Source organism: Erpetoichthys calabaricus, chromosome 1 (assembly GCF_900747795.2).
Source record: "Erpetoichthys calabaricus chromosome 1, fErpCal1.3, whole genome shotgun sequence".
Taxonomy (NCBI): domain Eukaryota; kingdom Metazoa; phylum Chordata; class Cladistia; order Polypteriformes; family Polypteridae; genus Erpetoichthys; species Erpetoichthys calabaricus.
In genome coordinates, this window is record NC_041394.2 from 344,440,913 (window position 1) to 344,464,951 (window position 24,039).

The 24,039-nt window shown below is 39.9% G+C and overlaps 1 protein-coding gene across 1 annotated transcript in view; it reads right to left on the reverse strand.

Moving 5' to 3' along the window:
* Positions 1-4,912: 4,912 nt before the first annotated feature.
* The window catches only part of LOC127527698 (NACHT, LRR and PYD domains-containing protein 3-like), a 42,619-nt gene continuing 23,492 nt past the window's right edge, over positions 4,913-24,039 (reverse strand). The window contains exons 4-6 of the mRNA XM_051927282.1: positions 17,269-17,442; positions 14,476-14,650; positions 4,913-7,511 (exon numbers count right to left, since the gene is read on the reverse strand). Of these exons, the coding sequence (XP_051783242.1) occupies positions 7,443-7,511; positions 14,476-14,650; positions 17,269-17,442 (418 nt within the window). The 3' untranslated portion in view covers positions 4,913-7,442. The remainder of the gene's footprint in view (positions 7,512-14,475; positions 14,651-17,268; positions 17,443-24,039) is intronic.

The following is a 24,039-nucleotide window of genomic DNA, read 5'->3' on the forward strand; positions in this document are numbered from 1 at the left end:
AACCCTTGACACAGGATTATAGTTCTCATTAATATACTGGATGGTAGCAGATATGAAAGAGGTTTTTGTCAAAATATTTGGTCCAAATATCAGTTGTGACAGCACACCCAGAGTTATTAACAGTCTCTAGCATGTCATATATAATATTCCAGGGGTCTCTAACGCGTCGCTCGCGAGCTACCGGTAGCTCACAACCCCTTTCCAAGTAGCTCGCCAAAGGGTTAATGCATCCTACATAAATTTGTAAACTTGATTAGTAAAATTAGGGGTGGGTGATCGTTCCAAAAAATCATATCACGATCCTTTTAACACAAAATCACGATCCACAATCAATCTAAATTGCAATCTATCTTTTCAATGTGGCATACACTTAAGAGAATATCCGGACTCAAACTCATCAAGACACTAAGTAACACTTTATTTTAAATATCAAACAAAGTTGAATTCAATTGTTCTCTCGTTCGCTAGCTAAGCAGAGTTAAGGAACACGCCACAAAGCTGGCGAGCGAGTGAGGAAGGCCTCTCCCCTCGGCCCGCTGCGTCTCACTCAGATTAGTGCTAATAAATCGGTACCTCAAGCAAACTGTGATACATCGCGAAATGAGAGAAGTCACCAAATCAACCGGAATGTTCAAGCAAATTATATGAAAAAACCCTAATCTAAATCTGTTAAGTAGTTCTCTCGTGAAAAGCGGACAGACAGACAGACAGACAGAGACAGACAGACATTGGATTTTATATTTATATATTAGTAAACCATCAAAATAATGTGCAGTTAAAGTTTCAACAGCATTTTCAGCATTTCTGGAGTTTAGTAGAGCCAGACAACTATAAGAATCTTCACCAAGCAGCTCTGAAAATATTTGCTTTGTTTGGGTCTCCATACCTCTGTGAGTCTGACATGAATGTCATGAAATCAACGTTCAGAACAAGACTGACAGATGAACACTGATGACTCCATAAGAGTGAACCTAAGTGGCTCCACTCCACCATACACCTCAGTGCCAGTCATCTGACTAACTAAAAAACACATCACACATGCAACTGGACCTGTGAATAAAGTCACACAGTGACATGTGACAAAATGACAAATGAATAAGTCACATCTGTGTATTTGGAATTGTACTGTTTGTTTTGACAGCATTCTTGTTTTAATTCAATAGTGTGAGATACACTAGAAAATGCATACAATGCACTTGCAGGTGAACTAAATATTTTTTCCTGATGTTTTAATGCAAAATGTGAGTTGTGCTCACCAACATTCTGTAAATGTTCAGGCAAAACAAGCTTATTCAGTTTGTTTGGGTTGAAATAAGCTATGAGAATAAACGTTAGAAAACATGAGTAGCTCTCGGCTATTTTCATTTCGTAAAAGTAGCTCTAAGAGGAAAAAAGGTTGGAGACCCCTGCATTGAATATTCTTTTTCAGTGTTTTGCTTTTTCCACCACCATCCACGATACTGTCGTTGGATAGGGCTCTTTAAACATAAGATTGTCCAATTGTGGCTGCCATGTCAAAGTACTGCTGAAGCTGAATATCAGCCCTCACTAGACACTGTGTCTTAAAGCCCCATATCCTTGTAAACAAATCCAGTGCTTTGCTTTTAGTGTTAGTTGTTACTTTTGATAGGTTTGGCAAGAATGTCACTTTAGTTTAATAATAATAATATTAAATAATACATTTTATTTATATAGTGCCTTTCCCATGCTCAAGGCGCTTCACAGAGTCTTAGAAAAAAACAGCAGGGTATATGTAACATTGGATACAAATGTTTTCCTGAATAGAAGAATGAAAGAGATAGCAAAGTATTAAACAGAATAAAGGACAATAAACCAGAGTAAAATACTAAATTCAATACTTAAAGAAAAACCTAACAAATAAACTAATTTGTGATATAACAGACACACAAATTATCCTGAGCACCTGGACAGAGGTAAACTGAAAGAAAGGGCAGAATGTTAAGTTAAAAGCCTTCCTAAATAGATGAGTTTTAAGTTGTTTTTTAAAAGAATGAATGGAGTCAGCTGATCTAATTCATTTTGGGATGTCATTCCAAAATCTGGGTGCTATGGAGCTGAAGGCCCTGTCACCCATAGAGTGCAGGTTAGTGTGAGGCACAACAAGATTACCAGAATCAGAGGACCTTAATAGGCGAACAGGAGCAGAGTGATTTAGAAGGTCACTGATGTAGTCCGGTGCAAGGCCATTTAAAGCTTTGTAGGTTATTAATAGAATTTTATATTTAATCCTGTAAGACACAGGAAGCCAGTGAAGGCGAAGCAGGATGGGTGTAATGTGCTCTCTGTTGCTGGCTCGAGTAGGGACTCTTGCAGCAGAGTTTTGAATAAGCTGGAGCTGTGATAGAAGATTAGAAGGGACACCTGCCAGCAGCGAGTTACAATAATCGATGCAGGATGTGATAAAAGCAGGGACAAATTTCTCAGCATTAGAAAAGGAGAGAAAGGAGCGAAAACAGGGTATGTTACCCTGTCGCTACTGCACACACATGTCTCCCGACTTATATCCACTGTATATTAGCACATTTAATGCAGCAAGCAAAGGACAGTTGGTCCATGGATGCAGCTGCTAACTGCTTAGGCAAATGAATTATATGAATTTATACATATATACTTTACAATAGTGAAAACAGTTACAGCTACAAATTACTGACACAATTGGATGGACAGTTACATTGAACAAACTCTTAATAGATGGTGACCCGTAAGTGAAAACACTCACCGGTAATAAGTGGAGATCACATTTACTTCTTCTGCAGAGGTAATTGCCTTTTTAACAGTTTTGTGTCTTACTTTAGTTACATTGTTGCAACAGAATACCCCTGGGTCCTTACATTGCATATGCAGATGTAATGTCTGTCTAAGGCACTTCAGTGGAATTTACTGTGTCACACACATGCAATTGGGAGGCAACTAAAGGGCGTGAATAATAGTAGTACCACGCCAGATCAGGGGGTTGCGAGCTGCACTGGCTTTCTCTCTCAGTCCTTGGATCAGCTCCTCTCCCTCATGCTTTTTGCCTATTGGGAAATCCCACACGCCTCTACAAGGTACCTTTTTAATTATTATATGGACAACAACTACTTAAAAGTCACATGGAACAGGTGCAAGCAGCAGAGGCCCACTATTATGACTGTGGTATGACTCTCAGAGAATTTCATCCATGTCATGGTTTTAGTTCCTACCTCCCATTCTAAATTGCTAGCCCACTGGCAAGACCCCTACGAAGTTAAGGAGAGGAAAGGACTCGTCGACTATTTGGTGAAATAACCCAATCGTCAGGCCAAGTCGGCAGATATATCATGTAAATTTGCTGAAGCCATGGAAGGAAAGGGATCCTGATCCCTCTTTCGCTCAGCCCCACTCATTCGTTGCTCAAAAAAATGTCCTTAACACTAGAATTACCAAATCCATTTGCACCTCTCTATCAGCCTCTTTTGTCTTATCAGTGTGTCGATAAGCACAAGCAGCAAGCAAGCAAGCAGCCTGCTATACCATCCTCCCAACGCCACAGAAACGTCAAAAATCGCTCTCCCAGCTCAAGCCTTGTTTATCAGGGATTGAGGTACCTAGAGCTGTATAGGCTAAAAAATATATCGTTATTTGGAACACATTCATTTCTTGTGTGTTCCATGTCTATAAAGATCTGTGTAAGTGTAGGATGACAGGAAATGCAAGAAATGTTGAACGCTAATGCTAAAATTTGTGAATTTCCCATTGGGATTAATAAAGTATCTATCTATCTATCTATCTATCTATCTATCTATCTATCTATCTATCTATCTATCTATCTATCTATCTATCTATCTATCTATCTATCTATCTATCTATCTATCTATCTATCTATCTATCTATCTATCTATCTAATTCCATGTTTTAGTACTAACGACTAAATGTGTATAATGTGTGAAGACTGTCCAAATATCAAGTAAGCACTTTCACAAAAGGTACAAATATAACAGAACAAGTGCGCTTTCATTCAAGACTATAAGCAAAGAAAAAGAAATCGGGTTAGTGTGGTTTGTTGTGACTTCTTTGGTAGTACGGCGGTAAGAACTTCTGACTCCTATTCAATAGGTTGCGGGTTTGAGTCTTCACGTGTCCCAGAATAAAGTTTTGAGTAGTGAGCTGCTCTTATTGTTACTATTATACAATAAAAACATACATTTGATTTAAGTCTGTAACAGCCAGTGTAAATGTATGGTGCTTGTAAAGGTTAGCGTTTTTTTTTTTTTATTCAGTTTTATTCAGTTATTCTCTCAGTCACGTTCACACTCACCCCGATCTGACACTGCTGTTTTCAAATAAAGACGTGCAATAACAGAGGTGAACTCAGATGAGGACAAGGGTTCTACATCGGAGAAAGAGAACAGAAGCACCCCCCGCAAGAAACGTCCACACCAGGTGTAAAGGTGAAAGATGACACCGTTTGGATGCAGCAAGAGGTCAGGCATCATTCTGCCAGTCAGTCTGCCCCACACCTGTCTTCCAATGAAGCAGCATGGCTTACAGAGCTCACCAAGGTATCGTGCAAACTCCTGTTTGTGATTATGTTTTGTGATGGTCTTTACATAAGAAACATTTATATGTTACTTATATAAAAGCCAGATTGAATGTTATTTACCTTGGATTTATTTACTTATCTTCCTACAGCGTAAAGTCACAAGTAGACCGCAGAGCTTCCTGTGCTTGATCGATAAGGGCATACTCACAAATTACATGTGTAATGCCTCGAAAAATGCCTGCTGACACTTTAGTACATGAGCAATGGACGAGAATGCAGTTAAGACTTCTTTTTTGGGCACATACACCATCTACATCTAAACACTAGTATGGAGAGTCGCTCCCCTTTACTTCACAGTTAAATATAATTTATTATGAACAATTCATGACCTCTTACCCTTGAGCCCATCTTTTAACTCTTTACATCATTATTCCTCACTTGCTATACATTCCTTGTCTTTTTTTGATGAATTTGTAGATCTCTCTGAAGCAGATTATTCATTAAGTGGCATGACCGGTACAGGAACTAAACAGTCTGATTGCCATTACAGACCGATGAGATGCATGCTTGGTTACATTTTCAGTGAGCAGAGGAACACTTCACATTCTGCATCCCGTGTAGCCCTCAACCATCAGAGTCCTTGCATCCAACAGCTGTCATCTCATTTTTCACGCTTAGTGGCATTTTAAAGTTTGTTTGTCTTATAAGTCCATAAACCTTTTGCCTTCCGCCACTGATGTCTGCACAACCAATATGATACCATCAGGTTTAATCAGCTGGACTTATATTCTTCTTTATTCTGTAATTTTTCCACACTGGGTCAATGAGCCTCTTCATCACCAGCTATTACCAGGTATGTGCAGCAAACCCAGAGTCATTGGTACATTCACTTTGAATCACCACAGAAGACCTCCGCTTCTTTGCTGATGAAGCACCACTGGGCTGGAGTGGTTTGAACTAACAGTAAATTGATTGGCCAAACATAAAGTACATGATGATATGCTAATACAGTTAAGAAGTGTGAAAGGGCAGAGTACATAAATAACATAAAACAGTGCTTCATCAGTCATAAGTCACAAGTATGATACAATACAGAACACAATTGATGGAAATCCTAGATCCTCAGTTCCTAGTCTCATGTTATACATATTGAACGACCACAAGATAAACTAATATTACAAGTTTTTATATTTTAACCAGATGAGTGAAAATGTTACATCAGTATTAAAATGCACTAAACAAAACTAAATGCATACAGTACATCAAATACCCAACACAGATTTCTTAAACTATAAAAGGATGTTACATATTTCAGTCTTCTCTGTACTGTCTATATATATATATAATCCCTATGTGCGTCCAGGTGTCCGTGTGTGGGTGTCTTCTGGTGAAGTGCGCATGCGCGGGGCACGGTGCGATGCGCGATACTACTGTCAGAGAAAGTTAGAGGTGTTTTATGGAAATACAAACCAGTATTACTGCGAGAGGAAATTAAAGGTACACAATACAGTGACGCATATTACAGCCACATACAAGCCAGTATTACTGTCAGAGGAGATTAAAGGCATATTACCGACGCGCACGCCTGTATTACCGCCAGAGAAAATTAAAGGTATATTACGGACATACGGACGTATATTACGGATGTACAAGCCAGCGGATTTACAAGACGGTATCCTTCAATAAGGGCGCGCACAGGCATCCTTCAATAAGGGCGCGCACAAAAAGGCGAGCCTCAAAAGGGCGACCTCAATTGGGCGCAGCGAATAAAGGCGCGCGTAAATAAAGATCTGCACCTGTTGCTCTTCACATATTCCAGAGCCATTTGAACTAAATTATCTACGCGCCCTTACTGAATAGAGCCGTACAAGACAGTATTACTGTCACAGAAAATTACAGACACACAATACACGGCGGCAGCCCACGAAGAACGGTCAGCTCAGCAAGTAAACATCAACAAAAGAAAGGCTGAAAGAAAGAAAAATACGACCAACAAAAAGAATGAGGTCAAAGTCCCTTGCCATTTAATATAGACTGTTCCTACTAATGTTTATGCACTACTGTTCTAGCGCCCGTTATTGTAACGGGCTAAATGACTAGTCAGTTATAATCAACTTAATTAGTGTATTCATTTTTGGTTATTTCAAGCAAAACCTTATCTCTCCAAGACACAACCCTTAAACTTCTTTATGATATCACAAAAGCACAGTTTCTATGTTTTGACCCCTGATACTTTACTAGCTCATGCTGTTAAACGCCCGAGCTCCTAGAAACCATGGATTCTGGCACTTCAATCAATCAATCGCATCGGTTGTGCATTAGAGGCTAAGCAAGGTTCTCTCTTCTTAGAGATTTTGTTTTGCAGATGTGCTCACCTCACTTGTATATTAGCGGCTAAGCGAGTTTATCTTCTCGCGGCAGTTTCACTTTGGCAACAGAGTCACTTTCTTTGAGCTTCATGCTGTAGCCTCGCACTTCTGGGCCGGACAGACAGACACACACACTTCCACACGTAGACGTTTATATATAAGATACTTGCCACCCCATAGTATTTTATAGATGAACCCATATAAGTGCCTTATCACTGAGCACTAAACTTACAATATATTGATGCATCAACAAAAGCTTTTCATAAAATTAACCATTAAACAGTTACAAATGAAGACACATATTAACATGTACTTCAGTTCTATGATACATTTCATTATCACTGGAGTGTTGTTAATAATCTATTCTTTTTCAAAGTTCACTTTCTTGCACATCAAAATAGGTAAACCCTTTTCCTTAACATAGTGTGCATAAAGAATGGGGAAATAATTCAATACAGCATAAAATGGCAACTTTCAGAGCTAGTTTGCACCTCACAACTATTCATGGCTCTGGTCCCCCTCTTTTTCAAAAACAGAATATTTTCTAATATTTAAACTTTTTTTGTGCTGCTTGGGTTTCTGATTTCCTGTGTATTCCTTCCACTGGAGTTTTTGATGATTCTGGGGAAAAAGCACAATTTATAGTTTTGAAGTTAAACATCCTTATTTACTTGAAGTCATTGATATTCACGTCTTACTGTTCTCACTGAGCACTGCTGCAGGCTGTTCTGCCCCATGTATGTGTGTGTGTGTGTGTGTGTGTGTGTGTGTGTGTGTGTGTGTGTGTGTGCGGACTTCACTGTTGAGACTTAGCAGGGTCAGTAGGTCATCACCTTATTTAAAGCTATGTTTGTTTTTAAGCTTTACCATCTGACTTGTGTCTAGCACAGGTGACTGTCTCTGTCCAGCATACATCTCGACAAAGTGTTTAGTACAGGATTAGTTAGGAAAACTCAGTGGCCATTTTTAAAGTTACTTACTCGAGCATTTTAAAAAATGATAATAATAAAAATGATTAGTATTGACTTTCAGGCATCATGTCTAAAATTTGGACATGATCCCCTGTTACTACTTGCTGGGTCCCCCACTTTTGGGATCTGCTTCAAATACTAATTAGCCAGCTGAAACACAAAGATGCACATACTGTTCACAGACATACAAACATACATATATTGACATGTAGGGGACATCGTTCACCTCAGACCCTCAACCCATCTTCAAAAAAAAAACCCTTCAACCTTTTACATTTTTTCATTTATCAGCCAACAAAAATACTCTTTCATCTCCTTCTCAATCCAAGTGCTTTGCATGCTTGTTAGAGAACTGAATTTTTGGGAAAAATATTCAGTCCTTGGCCAAAACAAAAATAAATAAATAATAATTAGCACTCAATGTGTTAAGCAAAAGTGGAGATGTTTACATTTTACCAAATCTTACACCTACTTCAACCCAATCTTTTTTCATAAGACACACAAATTTCAATGCATAACTTCTTCAGATTTCTTTCTGTCATAGAAAAAGTTTTCTAATTTTAAATCCATAATGGTAGATGGAGTCACTTTATGTTTGAAGTGAGTGCCAATGGTGAACCTTCATATTGCTCTTTTAATTATTGCAGCAGTCGGGACTTTACAGGCCTCTTCGGCACTGAAGCTGTTTATTGTAACGAATGCCAGCCCCTGTTATGGGTGACTTATCTTTTGCCAAGGTAAAATACCACAGTATCTTTTATATTTACTGTATATACTCACATATAAGTCAGGTCTTGAAACCCGAAAAAACGATCATAAAATCATTCCCTGACTTATACACCCATTCTTAAAAGCGACACTTACATTTTTTTTTTACATCTTCTTGCTTCCTCCAATCTTGCATCAGTTTAGCACACGCATCAAGTTTTGTTGCAGCAGTGCAGTTACCAATTTCTTTCGCTACTTCAGCGACTTTTAATTTTAAACCAGCTTCATATTTTCTTCTGATCGAACGCTCCATCGCAGATAAGGGATGCTCTTACGATAAAGGTGTATGAGGTTGTGAGATACAAAAACACAAATCAGTGCAAACATCTCTTCAGAATAGTTTGGGTATTACTGTGTGGTCACGTAGGCACAATACATAGAAAAAAAAGGCTGTGTGTTCTGTGGTTACTCTCTCAGCTGGGCGTTAGCATATCATAATCTCTTGTACCAATAGCGTGAATTTTCCGCATTAGACTTGTATGACCAACATTATAAAATACCAGAAATTATCTGGTAAAATCAAGACCCGACTTATCCATGAGTATATACGGTAATAACAAATGCTAGCTAGTAAATTGTGCAGTTTCTTGTAAAAGTTACACTTTTTCTAATGTGTCACTTTCAAATAGTTAATGATGTAACATATCTATGTAAAAAGTTTGTGAATATCAGTTCATTTTAAATGTATGCTTCCAGCAAGCACTTCTGTCTGTTAACTTCTAACAAACATTTGAGCATCCGTAAGGCAGCCAATTCTTTTGCATGTTTTTGTGTGCTACCCTCTCTCCCACCATTGTGGAGATCTCAGTTCAGCTAAACTGTTTCCGCAGTGTTTGCCGAACCCAGATCTCTGTTATGAGGAATGTCATATGTAAGAGTTGAATTTGCTCCCTGGTTTGAATTGTGCCTAGCAGATGACCATGTAATTGTTAAAAGAAGCCCAACTTTATTATCTGCTGAGTTTGTGCTTGAGTTTCATATTTTTAACTTCTGAGCTTATGTTTAATGGTTGAAGGTGTTATTTAATATTCACTATCATAAAGGCATTTCTAGTTATTTTATAGCAGCTTAGGAGTATGTGCCATTTATATTTAAGGCATAATCATTGTTGTATTGTAATGCTTTGGCTAAATTTCCTATTGATGCATCCAGTTGGGTTAAAAACCATTGTCTCTTAAATCATGAGAACAGGATAAACGTGCAAAATCTCATGATCATAAGAACACTTGTTAAATACATTTTAAAGAAGTCATGTACTCCTAAGCTGACAGGACTATCAATCAACCTAGAGGACCGGGTTAATTGTGGTTATTTAAAGTATCAACATTTCTCGTGTATTATGAGCAACTGGGTGTAAACATCCATCCATCCATCCATTTTCCAACCCGCCGAATCCGAACACAGGGTCACGGGGGTCTGCTGGAGCCAATCCCAGCCAACACAGGGCACAAGGCAGGAAACAATCCTGGGCAGGGTGCCAACCCACCGCAGGACACACACAAACACACCCACACACCAAGCACACACTAGGGTCAATTTAGAATCGCCAAACCACCTAACCTGCATGTCTTTGGACTGTGGGAGGAAACCGGAGCGCCCGGAGGAAACCCACGCAGACACGGGGAGAACATGCAAACTCCACGCAGGGAGGACCCGGGAATCGAACCCAGGTCCCCAGATCTCCCAACTGCGAGGCAGCAGCGCTACCCACTGCGCCACTGTGCTGCCCTGGGTGTAAACAATCATGTTAAAAGTTTTCTGATTTTGTAATGAATTCCTTGGAATTGTGACCTAATCAATGAAGTATAAATATAGTGTAGAAGGCACTTCTTTCTTTTGTAACACTTGCTAATAAGTTGTTTGTGCTGTAGGTGTTACCTCTTGCTAGACTTAGATAATAAAGAAGAATGATTGACGCTTTCTCCTGGCTGTGTTTACTGCCTATTTGGGACACCCAGTGAGGGGGTGCCTGTTAAATTTCCTCCCCACACATATGCCACACTAGAATTATTTTTGCAGCACTTTCTCTCAACATTTTAAACCTAGATTCAAGCTTGCCAACTTACAATGTCAGGGCAATCAGCTCCCTTTACAGTTGTAGCCCAGGGAGTCCGTTTACTCAGCCACGGGTGTCCATGGACTACAACACACTTAGTATCTGATCACTTCCCAACTAATATCATCTAAGGCCACTATTATAAACTAAAATAATTAATGATGGTTTGTAATTTAGTGATATCCTGCTCACAGCGCCAAATGTATCCTGCAGGAGGCGCACACTTCCTGGGAAGAGTTACACTAGTGACTGCAGCCTTTACTAAATCAATTTATATTTTTTCTTTCCCTAGTGGTATGACAGTGATTCTAAAAGGAAGAAAGAATCAGTAACATTAATGGAAGATTATGCTTAGCTTCTGTTTAATATCTGCTTAACACTCACAATAATATAGTAGTCAAAGGAGAGCTATACTGGCAGAAGTGTAATGCAGTTGGAGCTTCTGCAGTCTTAGATATGGCCAGGAACAATGTCATCCATCTGTAGGTGAGCTCTGAGGTTCAGTACAGTTGTCTGAGCTTTATGCTTTCCCTATAGTTCAAGGTTCCCAACATATGAGCATGCAGCTTACAAACATGGGTACAATTTGTTTTTGGCAAGCATGAAGAGAAAAGAGTATATGGTTACTGCAAAGGTTGCTTACATAGCAGTATCAGTTTTGGAAACAGTTATGTTACAGCCTTATTTCAAAATGGATTAAATTCATTGTTTTCCTCAGAATTCTACACACAACATCCCATAATGACAACATGAAAAAGTTTACTTGAGATTTTTGCAAATTTATTAAAAATGAAAAAAATTGAGAAAGCACATGTACATAAGTATTCACAGCCTTTGCCATGAAGCTCAAAATTGAGCTCAGGTGCATCCTGTTTCCCCTGATCATCCTTGAGATGTTTCTGCAGCTTCATTGGAGTCCACCTGTGGTATATTCAGTTGATTGGACATGATTTGGAAAGGCACACACCTGTCTATATAAGGTCCCACAGTTGACAGTTCATGTCAGAGCACAAACCAAGCAGGAAGTCAAAGGTATTGTCTGTAGACCTCCGAGACAGGACAAATTTGGGGAAGGTTACAGAAAAATTTCTGCTGCTTTGAAGGTCCCAATGAGCACAGTGGCATCCATCATCCGTAAGTGGAAGAAGTTCGAAACCACCAGGAATCTTCCTAGAGCTGGCCGGCCATCTAAACTGAGCGATCGGGGAAGAAGGGCCTTAGTAAGGGAGGTGACCAAGAATCCAATGGTCACTCTGTTAGAGCTCCAGAGGACCTCTTTGGAGAGAGGAGAACCTTCCAGAAGGAAAACCATCTCTGCAGCAATCCACCAATCAGGCCTGTATGGTAGAGTGGCCAGACAGAAGCCACTCCTTAGTAAAAGGCACATGGCAGCCCGCCTGGAGTTTGCCAAAAGGCACCTGAAGGACTCTCAGACCATGAGAAAGAAAATTCTCTGGTCTGATGAGACAAAGATTGAACTCTTTGGTGTGAATGCCAGGCGTCATGTTTGGAGGAAACCAGGCACTGCTCATCACCAGGCCAATACCATCCCTATAGTGAAGCATGGTGGTGGCAGCATCATGCTGTGGGGATGTTTTTCAGCGGCAGGAACTGGAAGACTAGTCAGGATAAACGAAAAGATGACTGCAGCAATGTACAGAGACATCCTGGATGAAAACCTGCTCCAGAGCACTCTTGACCTCAGACTGGGGCAACAGTTCATCTTTCAGCAGGACAACGACCCTAAACACACAGCCAAGATATCAGAGGAGTGGCTTCAGGACAACTCTGTGAATGTCCTTGAGTGGCCCAGCCAGAGCCCAGACTTGAATCCAATTGAACATCTCTGGAGAGATCTTAAAATGGCTGTGCACCGACGCTTCCCATCCAACCTGACGGAGCTTGAGAGGTGCTGCAAAGAGGAATGGGCGAAACTGGCCAAGGATAGGTGTGCCAAGCTTGTGGCATCATATTCAAAAAGACTTGAGACTGTAATTGCTGCCAAAGGTGCATCGACAAAGTATTGAGCAAAGGCTGTGAATACTTATGTACATGGGATTTCTCAGTTTTTTTATTTTTAATAAATTTGCAAAAACCTCAAGTAAACTTTTTTCATGTTGTCATTATGGGGTGTTGTGTGTAGAATTCTGAGGAAAAAAATGAATTTAATCCATTTTGGAATAAGGCTGTAACATAACAAAATGTGGAAAAAGTGATGCGCTGTGAATACTTTCTGGATGCACTGTAAATAGCCTGATTACTTTCTAAAGTAATGAGTAACCTAACTCAGTACTTATCTTGAAGTAAAAAATACCAGCATTAATTTTCCAGCAGCACTGGATGTAAGGCAATAAGTACACGTATTGTATAAAAAAGAATTTGCTGTGTGCATTCTGGTAACAAATAAAGTAAATTACGAATATATATATTTAGAAAACACAAGAAAATTATTATGGACGTCATGCATATTTTCTGATTCAAAGTGACCAATGATGATGTTTAACTCTTTTTTGAGAAGTTTAATGGCATCAGAGCATTTTGCCAAAGGAGAAATCCGGAAGAACACTTGCATATGAAACCAAGCTTCTGCCTTGACCAAGTTATTCACCTTAACTCCATTATATGAGTGCATGTAAGCACAGCCAGTGTCTGTGGACCTCTAAAGCATGTGTGTGTTGGCCTCTGCTGATATCCTGTGTAGACCTGTGAGTTACGTCTAGTTGTAAAGTCCTTTCAGACACAAGTTATCCTGTTCAGTCCACTTGGCTGCAATGATGGTCACTTCCTGTGTCTCACACCTTACTCTCCACACCACCTTCACTCCTGATCCTCTCCTCTTTCTCTATATGGTTGGATGGTCATTTCTATTGCTGTTGTCCATGTTTTGTCCTGTTGTTTTGTCTCTTCACTTCTCACTCCTCCCTGTTTTCTTCTTTCATGTCTTCCTTTTCTTTTTTCTTGTCTTTTCTCTTCTTCTTCTGTCCCTTCTTTTCTCTTCTGTTCTACTCTCCATGCTCCTGTCTGTTTCATGACATAGGAGAGTCAAGGGGTATTGTAAGTACCTGATTCTAAACATTTGTTTTTCTGAATCCAACCGAAGGGATAATTCCCAACAATAATGCAGGAGTATTTCTACCCCAGTTCTGGTGTCATCATGCAAGTAAAGACTGCAATCATGTGTAAATCAATCATCATCCTGTAAAAAATAATGGAATGAAAAATAATCTTTGTCCATAAAAAGAAAAAACTTTCACATGAATTCTCTTTTAACAAAAATCACAAAATAACTCATGCAAAAACCTTTTAGTTGTCCTCTCCTCCTTGTCTACAATCACTCTGGTCAACTCTTCTTCCCCCACTGACCATGTTTATCCTTCATATTCTGTTTTATTGACTTTTAACAAACTTTAGTGAGAACATCAGAGGAGTGTGAGGGTGGGAAGTGACAATGGAGGACATGCACAAGAACGAGATTTAAATAAAGACAGGACACGGCAGAATTGTGGGACAAGAATAAAACAACAGACTCGGCATACATGACGACAAGATGACTAGAGTGACCACTCTGGAGAGGGGCTCAGGGTCAAAACACAGTCTTTATGAATTTAATTACTAAAGGGAAATCTTAACTTGTGGCCACCTCACATTCAATGGGGCATTGCAGTCTGTCCTGATTAAACACAGTCTTGGACATTTTTGGGGGTGGGAAACAGTCAGATCTATAAAGTGAAAAATATCAAACACACCACTACACACGCACACACACACACACACTCACTTGTTTACTCATCTCAGTTTCCTTAATTTGCAGTTTTCACTCCTCAGCCCCTCACACAATTGATCCATTCCTGAATCCTTCATGTTGTTCTCTCTCAGGTTCAGTTCAGTCAGTTGCGAGTTTGGAGAACAGAGGACTAAGGAGAGAGCTGAGAAACATCTGGAGGTGAGACCACATGACTTGAGCCTGTGGAGATAAAGAGAGAAAGGTGATAACATGAGACGGGACAGACAGACTGGAGGACACACGGTACGAAGGTTCAATGTCTGCTGCATTTTTGACTTTTCACTGAAATACAGTTTGAACCTAAGACCACTTCTTTCCTTTAAAGTAAGGTTATCCATACCTGACAGTGTCTCCTGCCTTCATGCAGTACCGACTGGTGAGTAGTCATTCAAGCTGACATGTGGACATTAACACTGCATAAGAATTTCAAAGCATCCTGCACTCAAATGACCAGATGGGCTTGTCAAAGGTAACAATTGCAATTGCTCCATCCTGGGTATGACGTTAATCTGTATTCAGCCCTGCAAGCAGGTCCTCCAACTTGCAAGAAAAACCTGGCACTCCAGCCACTGTTAAAAAAAAAAAAAAAAACTCACACTGTTCTAGTGTGGTGCTGAGGTGTCACCCATCACATGGCTGCACTCAGGTCCAAATCCAGGTGGTCTGTCATGTGGTGGGTGTGGCAATGCACTGTAATCAGCTCACACTCCCTACCCTAGTCAACAATTTGATTGTCTGCTGTTATCACTGAGGAAGATCCTGGCTCAGATGGACTTGTGAGGACTTGTGAGACTAGGGGTTTGTACCTCTAATCACATCAGTGAGCCACTACTTAACATATGCCCAAACAGTTACAAAAAAGGTGCTATGTATCTGAATGATTAGAAAGTTACGCTTACATTTTTATAGTGATTAAGTTTTTCTTTTAAATGTCCCACAAGAGAGAGATGTGTGAGTGACAAACGCAAGAAGGCGCCACTTCACACAGGGGAGTATCTCTGACAGGCCCACTGATGTCACCTTCGCTATACATACCAAGGCAATGATGTGTGTGTCAGCGTTTCAGTCACTAAGTCCATTGACGGATACATGTTGATGTCCAGTGTAGACTTATGAGTTATATCTTATTGTGATGTCCTTTCAGACAGAAGTTGTCCTGTTCAGTCCTCTTGGCTGTAGAGATGGCCACTTCCTGTGTCTCAGCAACTTGCTGTCCACACTGCCTTCAGTCCTAATGCCCTCCTCCCTGTGACTTTCTTCTTCTGTCTGTGTTTGGCTGCTTATTTCTACTGCCATTGTCCACCCCTCACCCCTTCTCCTAATCCTCTGAAAGGCCACCTTGTCTTATTTCTTCTTTACTTCTCTCTTACGTCTTTTTCTCCTGCCTTTCCTTATCTCATCTGCACTAATCTCCTTGATCCTGCCTGTAACCTTAGTGCAGATCCGGCTCTGGACTATCTGTCCATGGTCATTCTGGTCTGTTCTTCTGCCCCTGTTGACCACGTTTATCATTTTCTTTCTGTTTTAGTGAGTTTTAACAAACTTTAATGAGGAGATCACAGGAGTGTGTAGGGTGAAAGCGACAATCTAGGATGGTGACAAGGACAAGAATGAGATAAAGAATAGTAAGTGTGGGAATGTGGGACAAGAAATTAAACAACACACTGGACAGCGAGGATGTCAGGGAAGGAGCTTGGGATCAATACACTGTCATTATGAATTTAATTATTAAAGTGAAACTTTCTTGTGTGTCCCCCTTAAGTCTGTCTGTCCACATGTGACACTGCAGTCACTAGCAATAAACCTGCTATTCTTGATAAATTTCAGTCAGGTTTTAGAACAAATCACAGTACAGAAACTGCGCTAGTTAAAGTAGTAAATGACTTGCGGGTGAATGCAGACAGAGGCTGTGTATCTGTTCTCATCCTCTTAGATCTGAGTGCCGCATTTGACACCATTGATCACAATATTCTTAGAAATTGCCTTAGTCAGTGGGTGGGCCTCTCTGGCAGTGTCTTAAATTGGTTTGAGTCCTACCTGGCAGGTAGAACAATCTTTGTTAATTGTGGTAATTAAACTTCAAAGACCCATGATATTCTATATGGTGTTCCACAAGGCTCTATCCTGGGTCTGCTGCTTTTTTAAATTTACATGCTTCTGTTAGGTCAGATTATCTCGGGGCATAATGTGAGCTAACACAGCTATGCTAATAACACACAACTGTATTTATCAATAGCGCCTGATGACCCCGACTCTCTTGATTCACTGACATAATGTCTTACTTGTGTTTCTGAAAAGATGAATAGTAATTTTCTCAAACTAAATAAGGAGAAAACAGAAATTTTAGTGATTGGCAAAAATGGATATAATGAGGTTATTAGAAATAAACTTGGTGCATTAGGATTAAAAGTGAAGACGGAGGTAAAGAATTTAGGGGTAACTATTGACTCTGACCTGAATTTTAAATCACATATTAATCAAATTACTAGGACAGCATTTTTTCACTAACTCCAGCCATCTGGAGTTTTTTTTTGTTTTATTTGTCCTCCCAGGCCATCGGACCTTACTTTTATTCTGTGTTAATTAGTACTGCCTAATTTTATTTTTATTTGTAAAGCACTTTGAGCTACATCATTTGTATGAAAATGTGCTATATAAATAAATAAATATTGCTGTTGCAGTCCTGATTAGACATAATGCTTGTATTATGGGTGTGGAACAGTCAAATAAATTAATCTAACACAAACACACACTGACACACACACACACACATTCACACACACTTCTTGTTTACTCACCCCAGCTTCTCTATTTTGCAGTTTTCACTCTTTAACCCCTCACACAGCTGAGTCAATCCTGAGTCCTCGAGTCTGTTGTTGGACAGCCCCAGTTCAGTCAGCCGTGAGTGTGGAGAAGAAAGGACCGAGGAGAGAGCTGAGCAGCATGTGGAGGTGAGACCACATTGAGACATGCTGTGAACATAAACAGAGAGACATGAGGACTTGAGGAGGAACAAAGAAACAGACAGACAGACAGAAGTAAACCAAACCAAATTCCTACCCATTGTCACAAAGACTGAGTACTCGTTGAATGTGCTGACCAAAATGTTCATCCCTAGTTAAACACTGACCACAGCAGATGAAAGATCATCTTGGTATTTGAATAAAAATGTCAAGGAGAAGCGAAAAGGATCAGAAAAACAAAATGGACTTGAGCTGCTGGAGTGTTCTTCATGGCAAGACACACTGAGAGGTAAATTTTAATAAGACAACACTGGGATTGTATGGTACAGGGACAAACATCTTGTGGAGTGAAGACATGACACAGGCAGGGATCTCATGGCTGCCTCTCTTTTTCCTTCTTTAGTTTTTTTTTAACTCTATTTCAGTTTTCCTTATTTTTATCCATATAGTTTCAGCTGATGGCCTCATAAAACCAGAAGTAAGTAGGACATCAGCTCAGCTGATTTGAGTTTTCTACTCCATTAAATGCATTTCTCTATTTTATTCCATTCCTGTTTATCATGTCTATGTGTAACCTGTTTGTAAATGTCAGTAAGAATATGACAACATGAGGAGCGACTGTCACCTGTGTGAGAACAATGAAGGACCAAAAAGGGTCTAATAATAAAGAAAGGACCAACAATGCCACAAATTGAACTTGTCACCTCAGTCGCAGAGAAGAGCACAAAGGACTGGCTGCAGTGGCCCAAGCCCCTCCTCTATCCCACCATTGGCACAAATGCCCATTTCTTCCATTAGGAATGCACCCTACATTTTCATTGCAGGAAATTGGGAAAAAGGCAGCAACAAGTAAATTGGCCTTGCAAGCCACAGTTTACTATCTGATATGAAAATAAAATCTGGTCTTTCACAGGAGCTTCATTATGCTGGGGCACTTTTTTAAAAAAATAAATGTACTGCAAGCAGAATTCCTGGCACAGATGTAAAAAGCTGATGAATTTCAATTGAGGAAATAGTCCATGCTGTAATTATTGTTATTCCCATTAACTTAAAATAAAATAAAATATGTTGTGATTGAAAATATAATAATTTACTTAACTAAAATGAAAAAATGTCTGAAAACTAGAACTAAAAGAAAATGAAAAAATATAAAGGAAAACAATATTTTTTTGTAATTTTAATTTTCACATGATAGATAGATAGATAGATAGATAGATAGATAGATAGATAGATAGATAGATAGATAGATAGATAGATAGATAGATAGATAGAGTGGTGTGAAAAACTATTTGCCCCCTTCCTGATTTCTTATTCTTTTGCATGTTTGTCACACAAAATGTTTCTGATCATCAAACACATTTAACCATTAGTCAAATATAACACAAGTAAACACAAAATGCAGTTTTTAAATGATGGTTTTTATTATTTAGGGAGAAAAAAAATCCAAACCTACATGGCCCTGTGTGAAAAAGTAATTGCCCCCTTGTTAAAAAATAACCTAACTGTGGTGTATCACACCTGAGTTCAATTTCCGTAGCCACCCCCAGGCCTGATTACTGCCACACCTGTTTCAATCAAGAAATCACTTAAATAGGAGCTGCCTGACACAGAGAAGTAGACCAAAAGCACCTCAAAAGCTAGACATCATGCCAAGATCCAAAGAAATTCAGGAACAAATGAGAACAGAAGTAATTGAGATCTATCAGTCTGGTAAAGGTTATAAAGCCATTTCTAAAGCTTTGGGACTCCAGCGAACCACAGTGAGAGCCATTATCCACAAATGGCAAAAACATGGAACAGTGGTGAACCTTCCCAGGAGTGGCCGGCCGACCAAAATTACCCCAAGAGCGCAGAGACGACTCATCCGAGAGGTCACAAAAGACCCCAGGACAACGTCTAAAGAACTGCAGGCCTCACTTGCCTCAATTAAGGTCAGTGTTCACGACTCCACCATAAGAAAGAGACTGGGCAAAAACGGCCTGCATGGCAGATTTCCAAGACGCAAACCACTGTTAAGCAAAAGAACATTAGGGCTCGTCTCAATTTTGCTAAGAAACATCTCAATGATTGCCAAGACTTTTGGGAAAATACCTTGTGGACTGATGAGTCAAAAGTTGAACTTTTTGGAAGGCAAATGTCCCGTTACATCTGGCGTAAAAGGAACACAGCATTTCAGAAAAAGAACATCATACCAACAGTAAAATATGGTGGTGGTAGTGTGATGGTCTGGGGTTGTTTTGCTGCTTCAGGACCTGGAAGGCTTGCTGTGATAGATGGAACCATGAATTCTACTGTCTACCAAAAAATCCTGAAGGAGAATGTCTGGCCATCTGTTCGTCAACTCAAGCTGAAGCGATCTTGGGTGCTGCAACAGGACAATGACCCAAAACACACCAGCAAATCCACCTCTGAATGGCTGAAGAAAAACAAAATGAAGACTTTGGAGTGGCCTAGTCAAAGTCCTGACCTGAATCCAATTGAGATGCTATGGCATGACCTTAAAAAGGCGGTTCATGCTAGAAAACCCTCAAATAAAGCTGAATTACAACAATTTTGCAAAGATGAGTGGGCCAAAATTCCTCCAGAGCGCTGTAAAAGACTCATTGCAAGTTATCGCAAACGCTTGATTGCAGTTATTGCTGCTAAGGGTGGCCCAACCAGTTATTAGGTTCAGGGGGCAATTCCTTTTTCACACAGGGCCATGTAGGTTTGGATTTTTTTTTCTCCCTAAATAATAAAAACCACCATTTACAAACTGCATTTTGTGTTTACTTGTGTTATATTTGACTAATGGTTAAATGTGTTTGATGATCAGAAACATTTTGTGTGACAAACATGCAAAAAAATAAGAAATCAGGAAGGGGGGCAAATAGTTTTTCACACTACTGTAGATAGATAGAACTTTATCTGTTCCCAATGGAAATTTGGCTTTTTACAGAAGCTCTTTAAATAAATAAATACATAAATATGTAGATAGATAAAGTAAACAATCAAATAAATAAATATACACATATTGTCCAAACACAAACCAGAATGACTAAAAAGCAAAAAAAAAAAAAAAATTATAAAGGAAGAAAACTTCTGACTTTGCTGCCACAGTCCCAGTGAGGCATTATACAGACATATTGTTGTTGATATAAAGGAGCCCCCGTCATGTTTCTTGACACACTTCTACTAAATAATTTGTTGTCTAAAAGTCCTTGGTGTTAGTGTGTCAGAGTGAGGATGTGCAGCATTGTTCATAGAGGTACTCAGTTTTCTTATTATTCTCTCCTTCGGAACGACCTCCAGATGGTCCAGAGTGTGTCCTATAACTGAGCTTTCCCTTATAATTTGGATATTGATTCAGTGGGCCTCATTGGAAGTGATGTTACCAGACCAGTACACCATAGCATAATACATCACACTGACGATTACAGAATTATGGAAGATGTGAAGGATGTCACTTCTCACATTAAAGGAACACAGTCTACTAAGGAAAAAGAGCCTGTTTTTCCCTTTCTCCTATGGTTCCTCTATTTTCCGAGATCAGTCCAACCTGTCACTGGAGAGGATCAACTCACTCCCTGAATAGTTACCATACATAGGGGATCTTTGGTGCAGTAAAAGTGGAATTATATGAGGAGGCAACAAATGGATACAATCAAAGTGGAGCATATGATATTATTTATCTTGACTTTCAGAAAGCATTTGATAAGGTGCCACATGAGAGGTTGGGCATCAGACTAAGAGAAGTGGGAGTTCAGGGTGATGTTTTTAGATGGGTGAAGAATTGGCTCAGACACAGAAAGCAGAGAGTGATGGTGTGAGGAACCTCATCAGAATTGGCAGATGTTAAGATTGGTGTTCCACGGGGGTTACTGTGGGGGCCGTTGCTATTTATAATATATTTAAATGATTTAGATAGGAATATGAATAACAAGCTGGCTAAGTTTGCAGATGATACCAAGATAGGTGGATTAACAGATAATTTGAAATCCGTTATATTATTACAGAAGGACTTGAACAATGCACTGGCTTGGGCAGATTTGTGGCAGATGAAATTTATTGTCAGTAAATGTAAAGTATTACACATAGGAAGTAAAATGTTAGGTTTGAATACACAATGGGAAGTCGGAAAATCGAGGGTAGACCTTATGAGAAGGATTTAGGAGTCTTAGTGGACTTGACACTATTGACTTCCTGACAGTGTTCACAAGCCATTAAGAAGGCTAACAGAATGTTAGGTCATATATCGCCCTGATGTGTGGAGTACAAGTCCAAGGAGGTTATGCTGAAGCTTTATAACACACTGGTGAGGCCTCATCTGGAGTCCTGTGTGCAGTTTTGGTCTCCAGGCTGCAAAAAGGCCATAGCAGAGCTAGGAAAGGTCCAGAGAAGAGCGACTAGGCTGATTCCAGGGCTACAGGGGATGAATTAAGAAAGATTAAAAGAGCTGAGCCTTTACAGTTTAAGCAAAAGAAGATTCAGAGGTGACATGATTGAAGTGTTTAAAATTATGAAGGGAATTAGTTCAGTGAATCGAGACTGTTATTTTAAAATGAGTTCATCAAGAACAGTGGTGGGTCTCATTCGAGGTGACGGGGAAGGGGATTACAGAGAGGAGGTGAAGTCATTTGTGGAATGGTGTGATAAAAACAATCTGATACTGAATGTCAAAAAAACAAAAGAACTGGTGATCAACTTCAGGAAGAAACAGCTGATACACATCCCGGTCTACATTAAGAACACTGCTGTGGAAATTGTGCAGTCTACTAAGTTCCTGGGAGTTAATGTGACGAACAACCTCACCTGGTCCCTGCACACCTCCTCCGTCATCAAGAAAGCTCACCAGCGCTTGATCTTTCTGCGGAGGCTAAAGAGGGCCCATCTCAGTAAGTCAGTCCTCACCATAGAGAGCGTGCTAACCAGCAGCAGCTCTCTGTGGCAGGAGAGCTGCAGCGCTTCGGACTGGAAAGCACTGAGGAAAGTGGTGAGGGCTGCGGAGAGGATCATTGGAGCCCCCGTTGCCAAATGTACAAGATTTGGCAAAACAACGCTGTCTGGCCAGAGCTATGCAGATTTCTAGAGACCCTACTTATCCTGCCTCTGAACTCTTTTCCCTCATGCCCTCAAGCAGAAGGTACCGCAGCCTGAAATGTAGAACTACCAGGTTTAAAAACAGTTTTTTTCCTACTGCCGTTCGTCTTTTAAATGAAGCATTTTAGTATTTTATTGTAGGCTGATTTTAACTATGTGTTTTTATTAATGTTTTGTGCATCGTATTTTCGTTCTGCAGCACATCTTGGATGTTCTGCTAAATGACAAATAAAATTGAATTGAATTGAATTGAATTGAATTGAATTGAAAAAACACGGGGCACAGTCGGAAACTTGTTAAAGGTAAATTTCGCACAAACATTTTGTGTTTTTCTTTACACAAAGAACGACAGACACTTGGAATAAGCTACCAAGTAGTGTGGTAGACAATAAGACTTTAGGGACTTTCAAAACTCAGTGTTTTTTGGAAGAAAGAAATGGATAGGACTGGGAGCTTTGTTGGGTTGAATGGCCTGTTCTCGTCTAGAGTGTTCTAATGTTCTAATAACATTGGTTTTGCTGATGTTAAGATGCAGACAACAAATTTGCACCAAGAAATAAAGTTTGTCCTGTGACTCATCTCCTCTGTTTCATCCACTTTATCAATACATTCCATATGTGCATAGTCATCTGAGAATTTCTGCAAGTGTCATGACCTGTTGTTATATTTATAGATGGAGGTGAACAGAGTGAAGAGTAAAGCAGACAGACCTGTTCCTTGCAGTGCTCCTGTGTTGCTCACCCAGTCCTTGAGTCTCACAGACTGCGGTCTGCTTAACAGATAGTCCATTATCAGGACAACCACAGGCTCATCCACTTACATATCTCTGAGTTTACCCCTTAATAGGAATGGCTGGATGGTATTGAAGGCACAGGAGAAATCAAATAACATAAAATCTGTCAGCTTTATCCAGGAGAGAATAAGCCATGTGAAGTAGACAGATAATTGCATCCTCCACTTCAATATTTGTCCGATAGGCAAACTGCATTTGGTCCAGGTGGTTTAGCACAAGAGGACTCGTATAGTCCAAGACCAGCCTCTCAAAGGTCTTCATGATGTGAGACAAAAGGGACACTGGCCTGTAGTCATCAGGTGAAGAGGTGCCTGCCTTATTTAGAACAACAACACTGTAGGGTGTTTTCCACAGCAACGGCATTTTCTGGAGCCTTAGGGACATTCTGAACAGGTGACAGAGGACACCACAAAGTTGGTCAACACGGGTCCTTAAGAACTCAAGGACTCACTCCATTTGGTTCTGTGCCTTTTCCTGTATGTGGATTCCTCAGTTATCTTCTCATTTGATCTTCAGTTATGGACTGATACTGATAGTCAGAGGTGGAGTCCTCACTGAGTTGATGTGGTAGTAGTTGTTGATATAGTAGGGATGGTGTGGGGAGACTCTTCATTGGAAGAAGGTGGCATAGGAGGGAAAATCTAATTAAAAAATTATTTCAGGGTGTTAACTTTGTCTACATCTCCTCCTAGCACAGTGGTTCTCAAACTGTGGGACGGGCCCCCCTAGGAGGG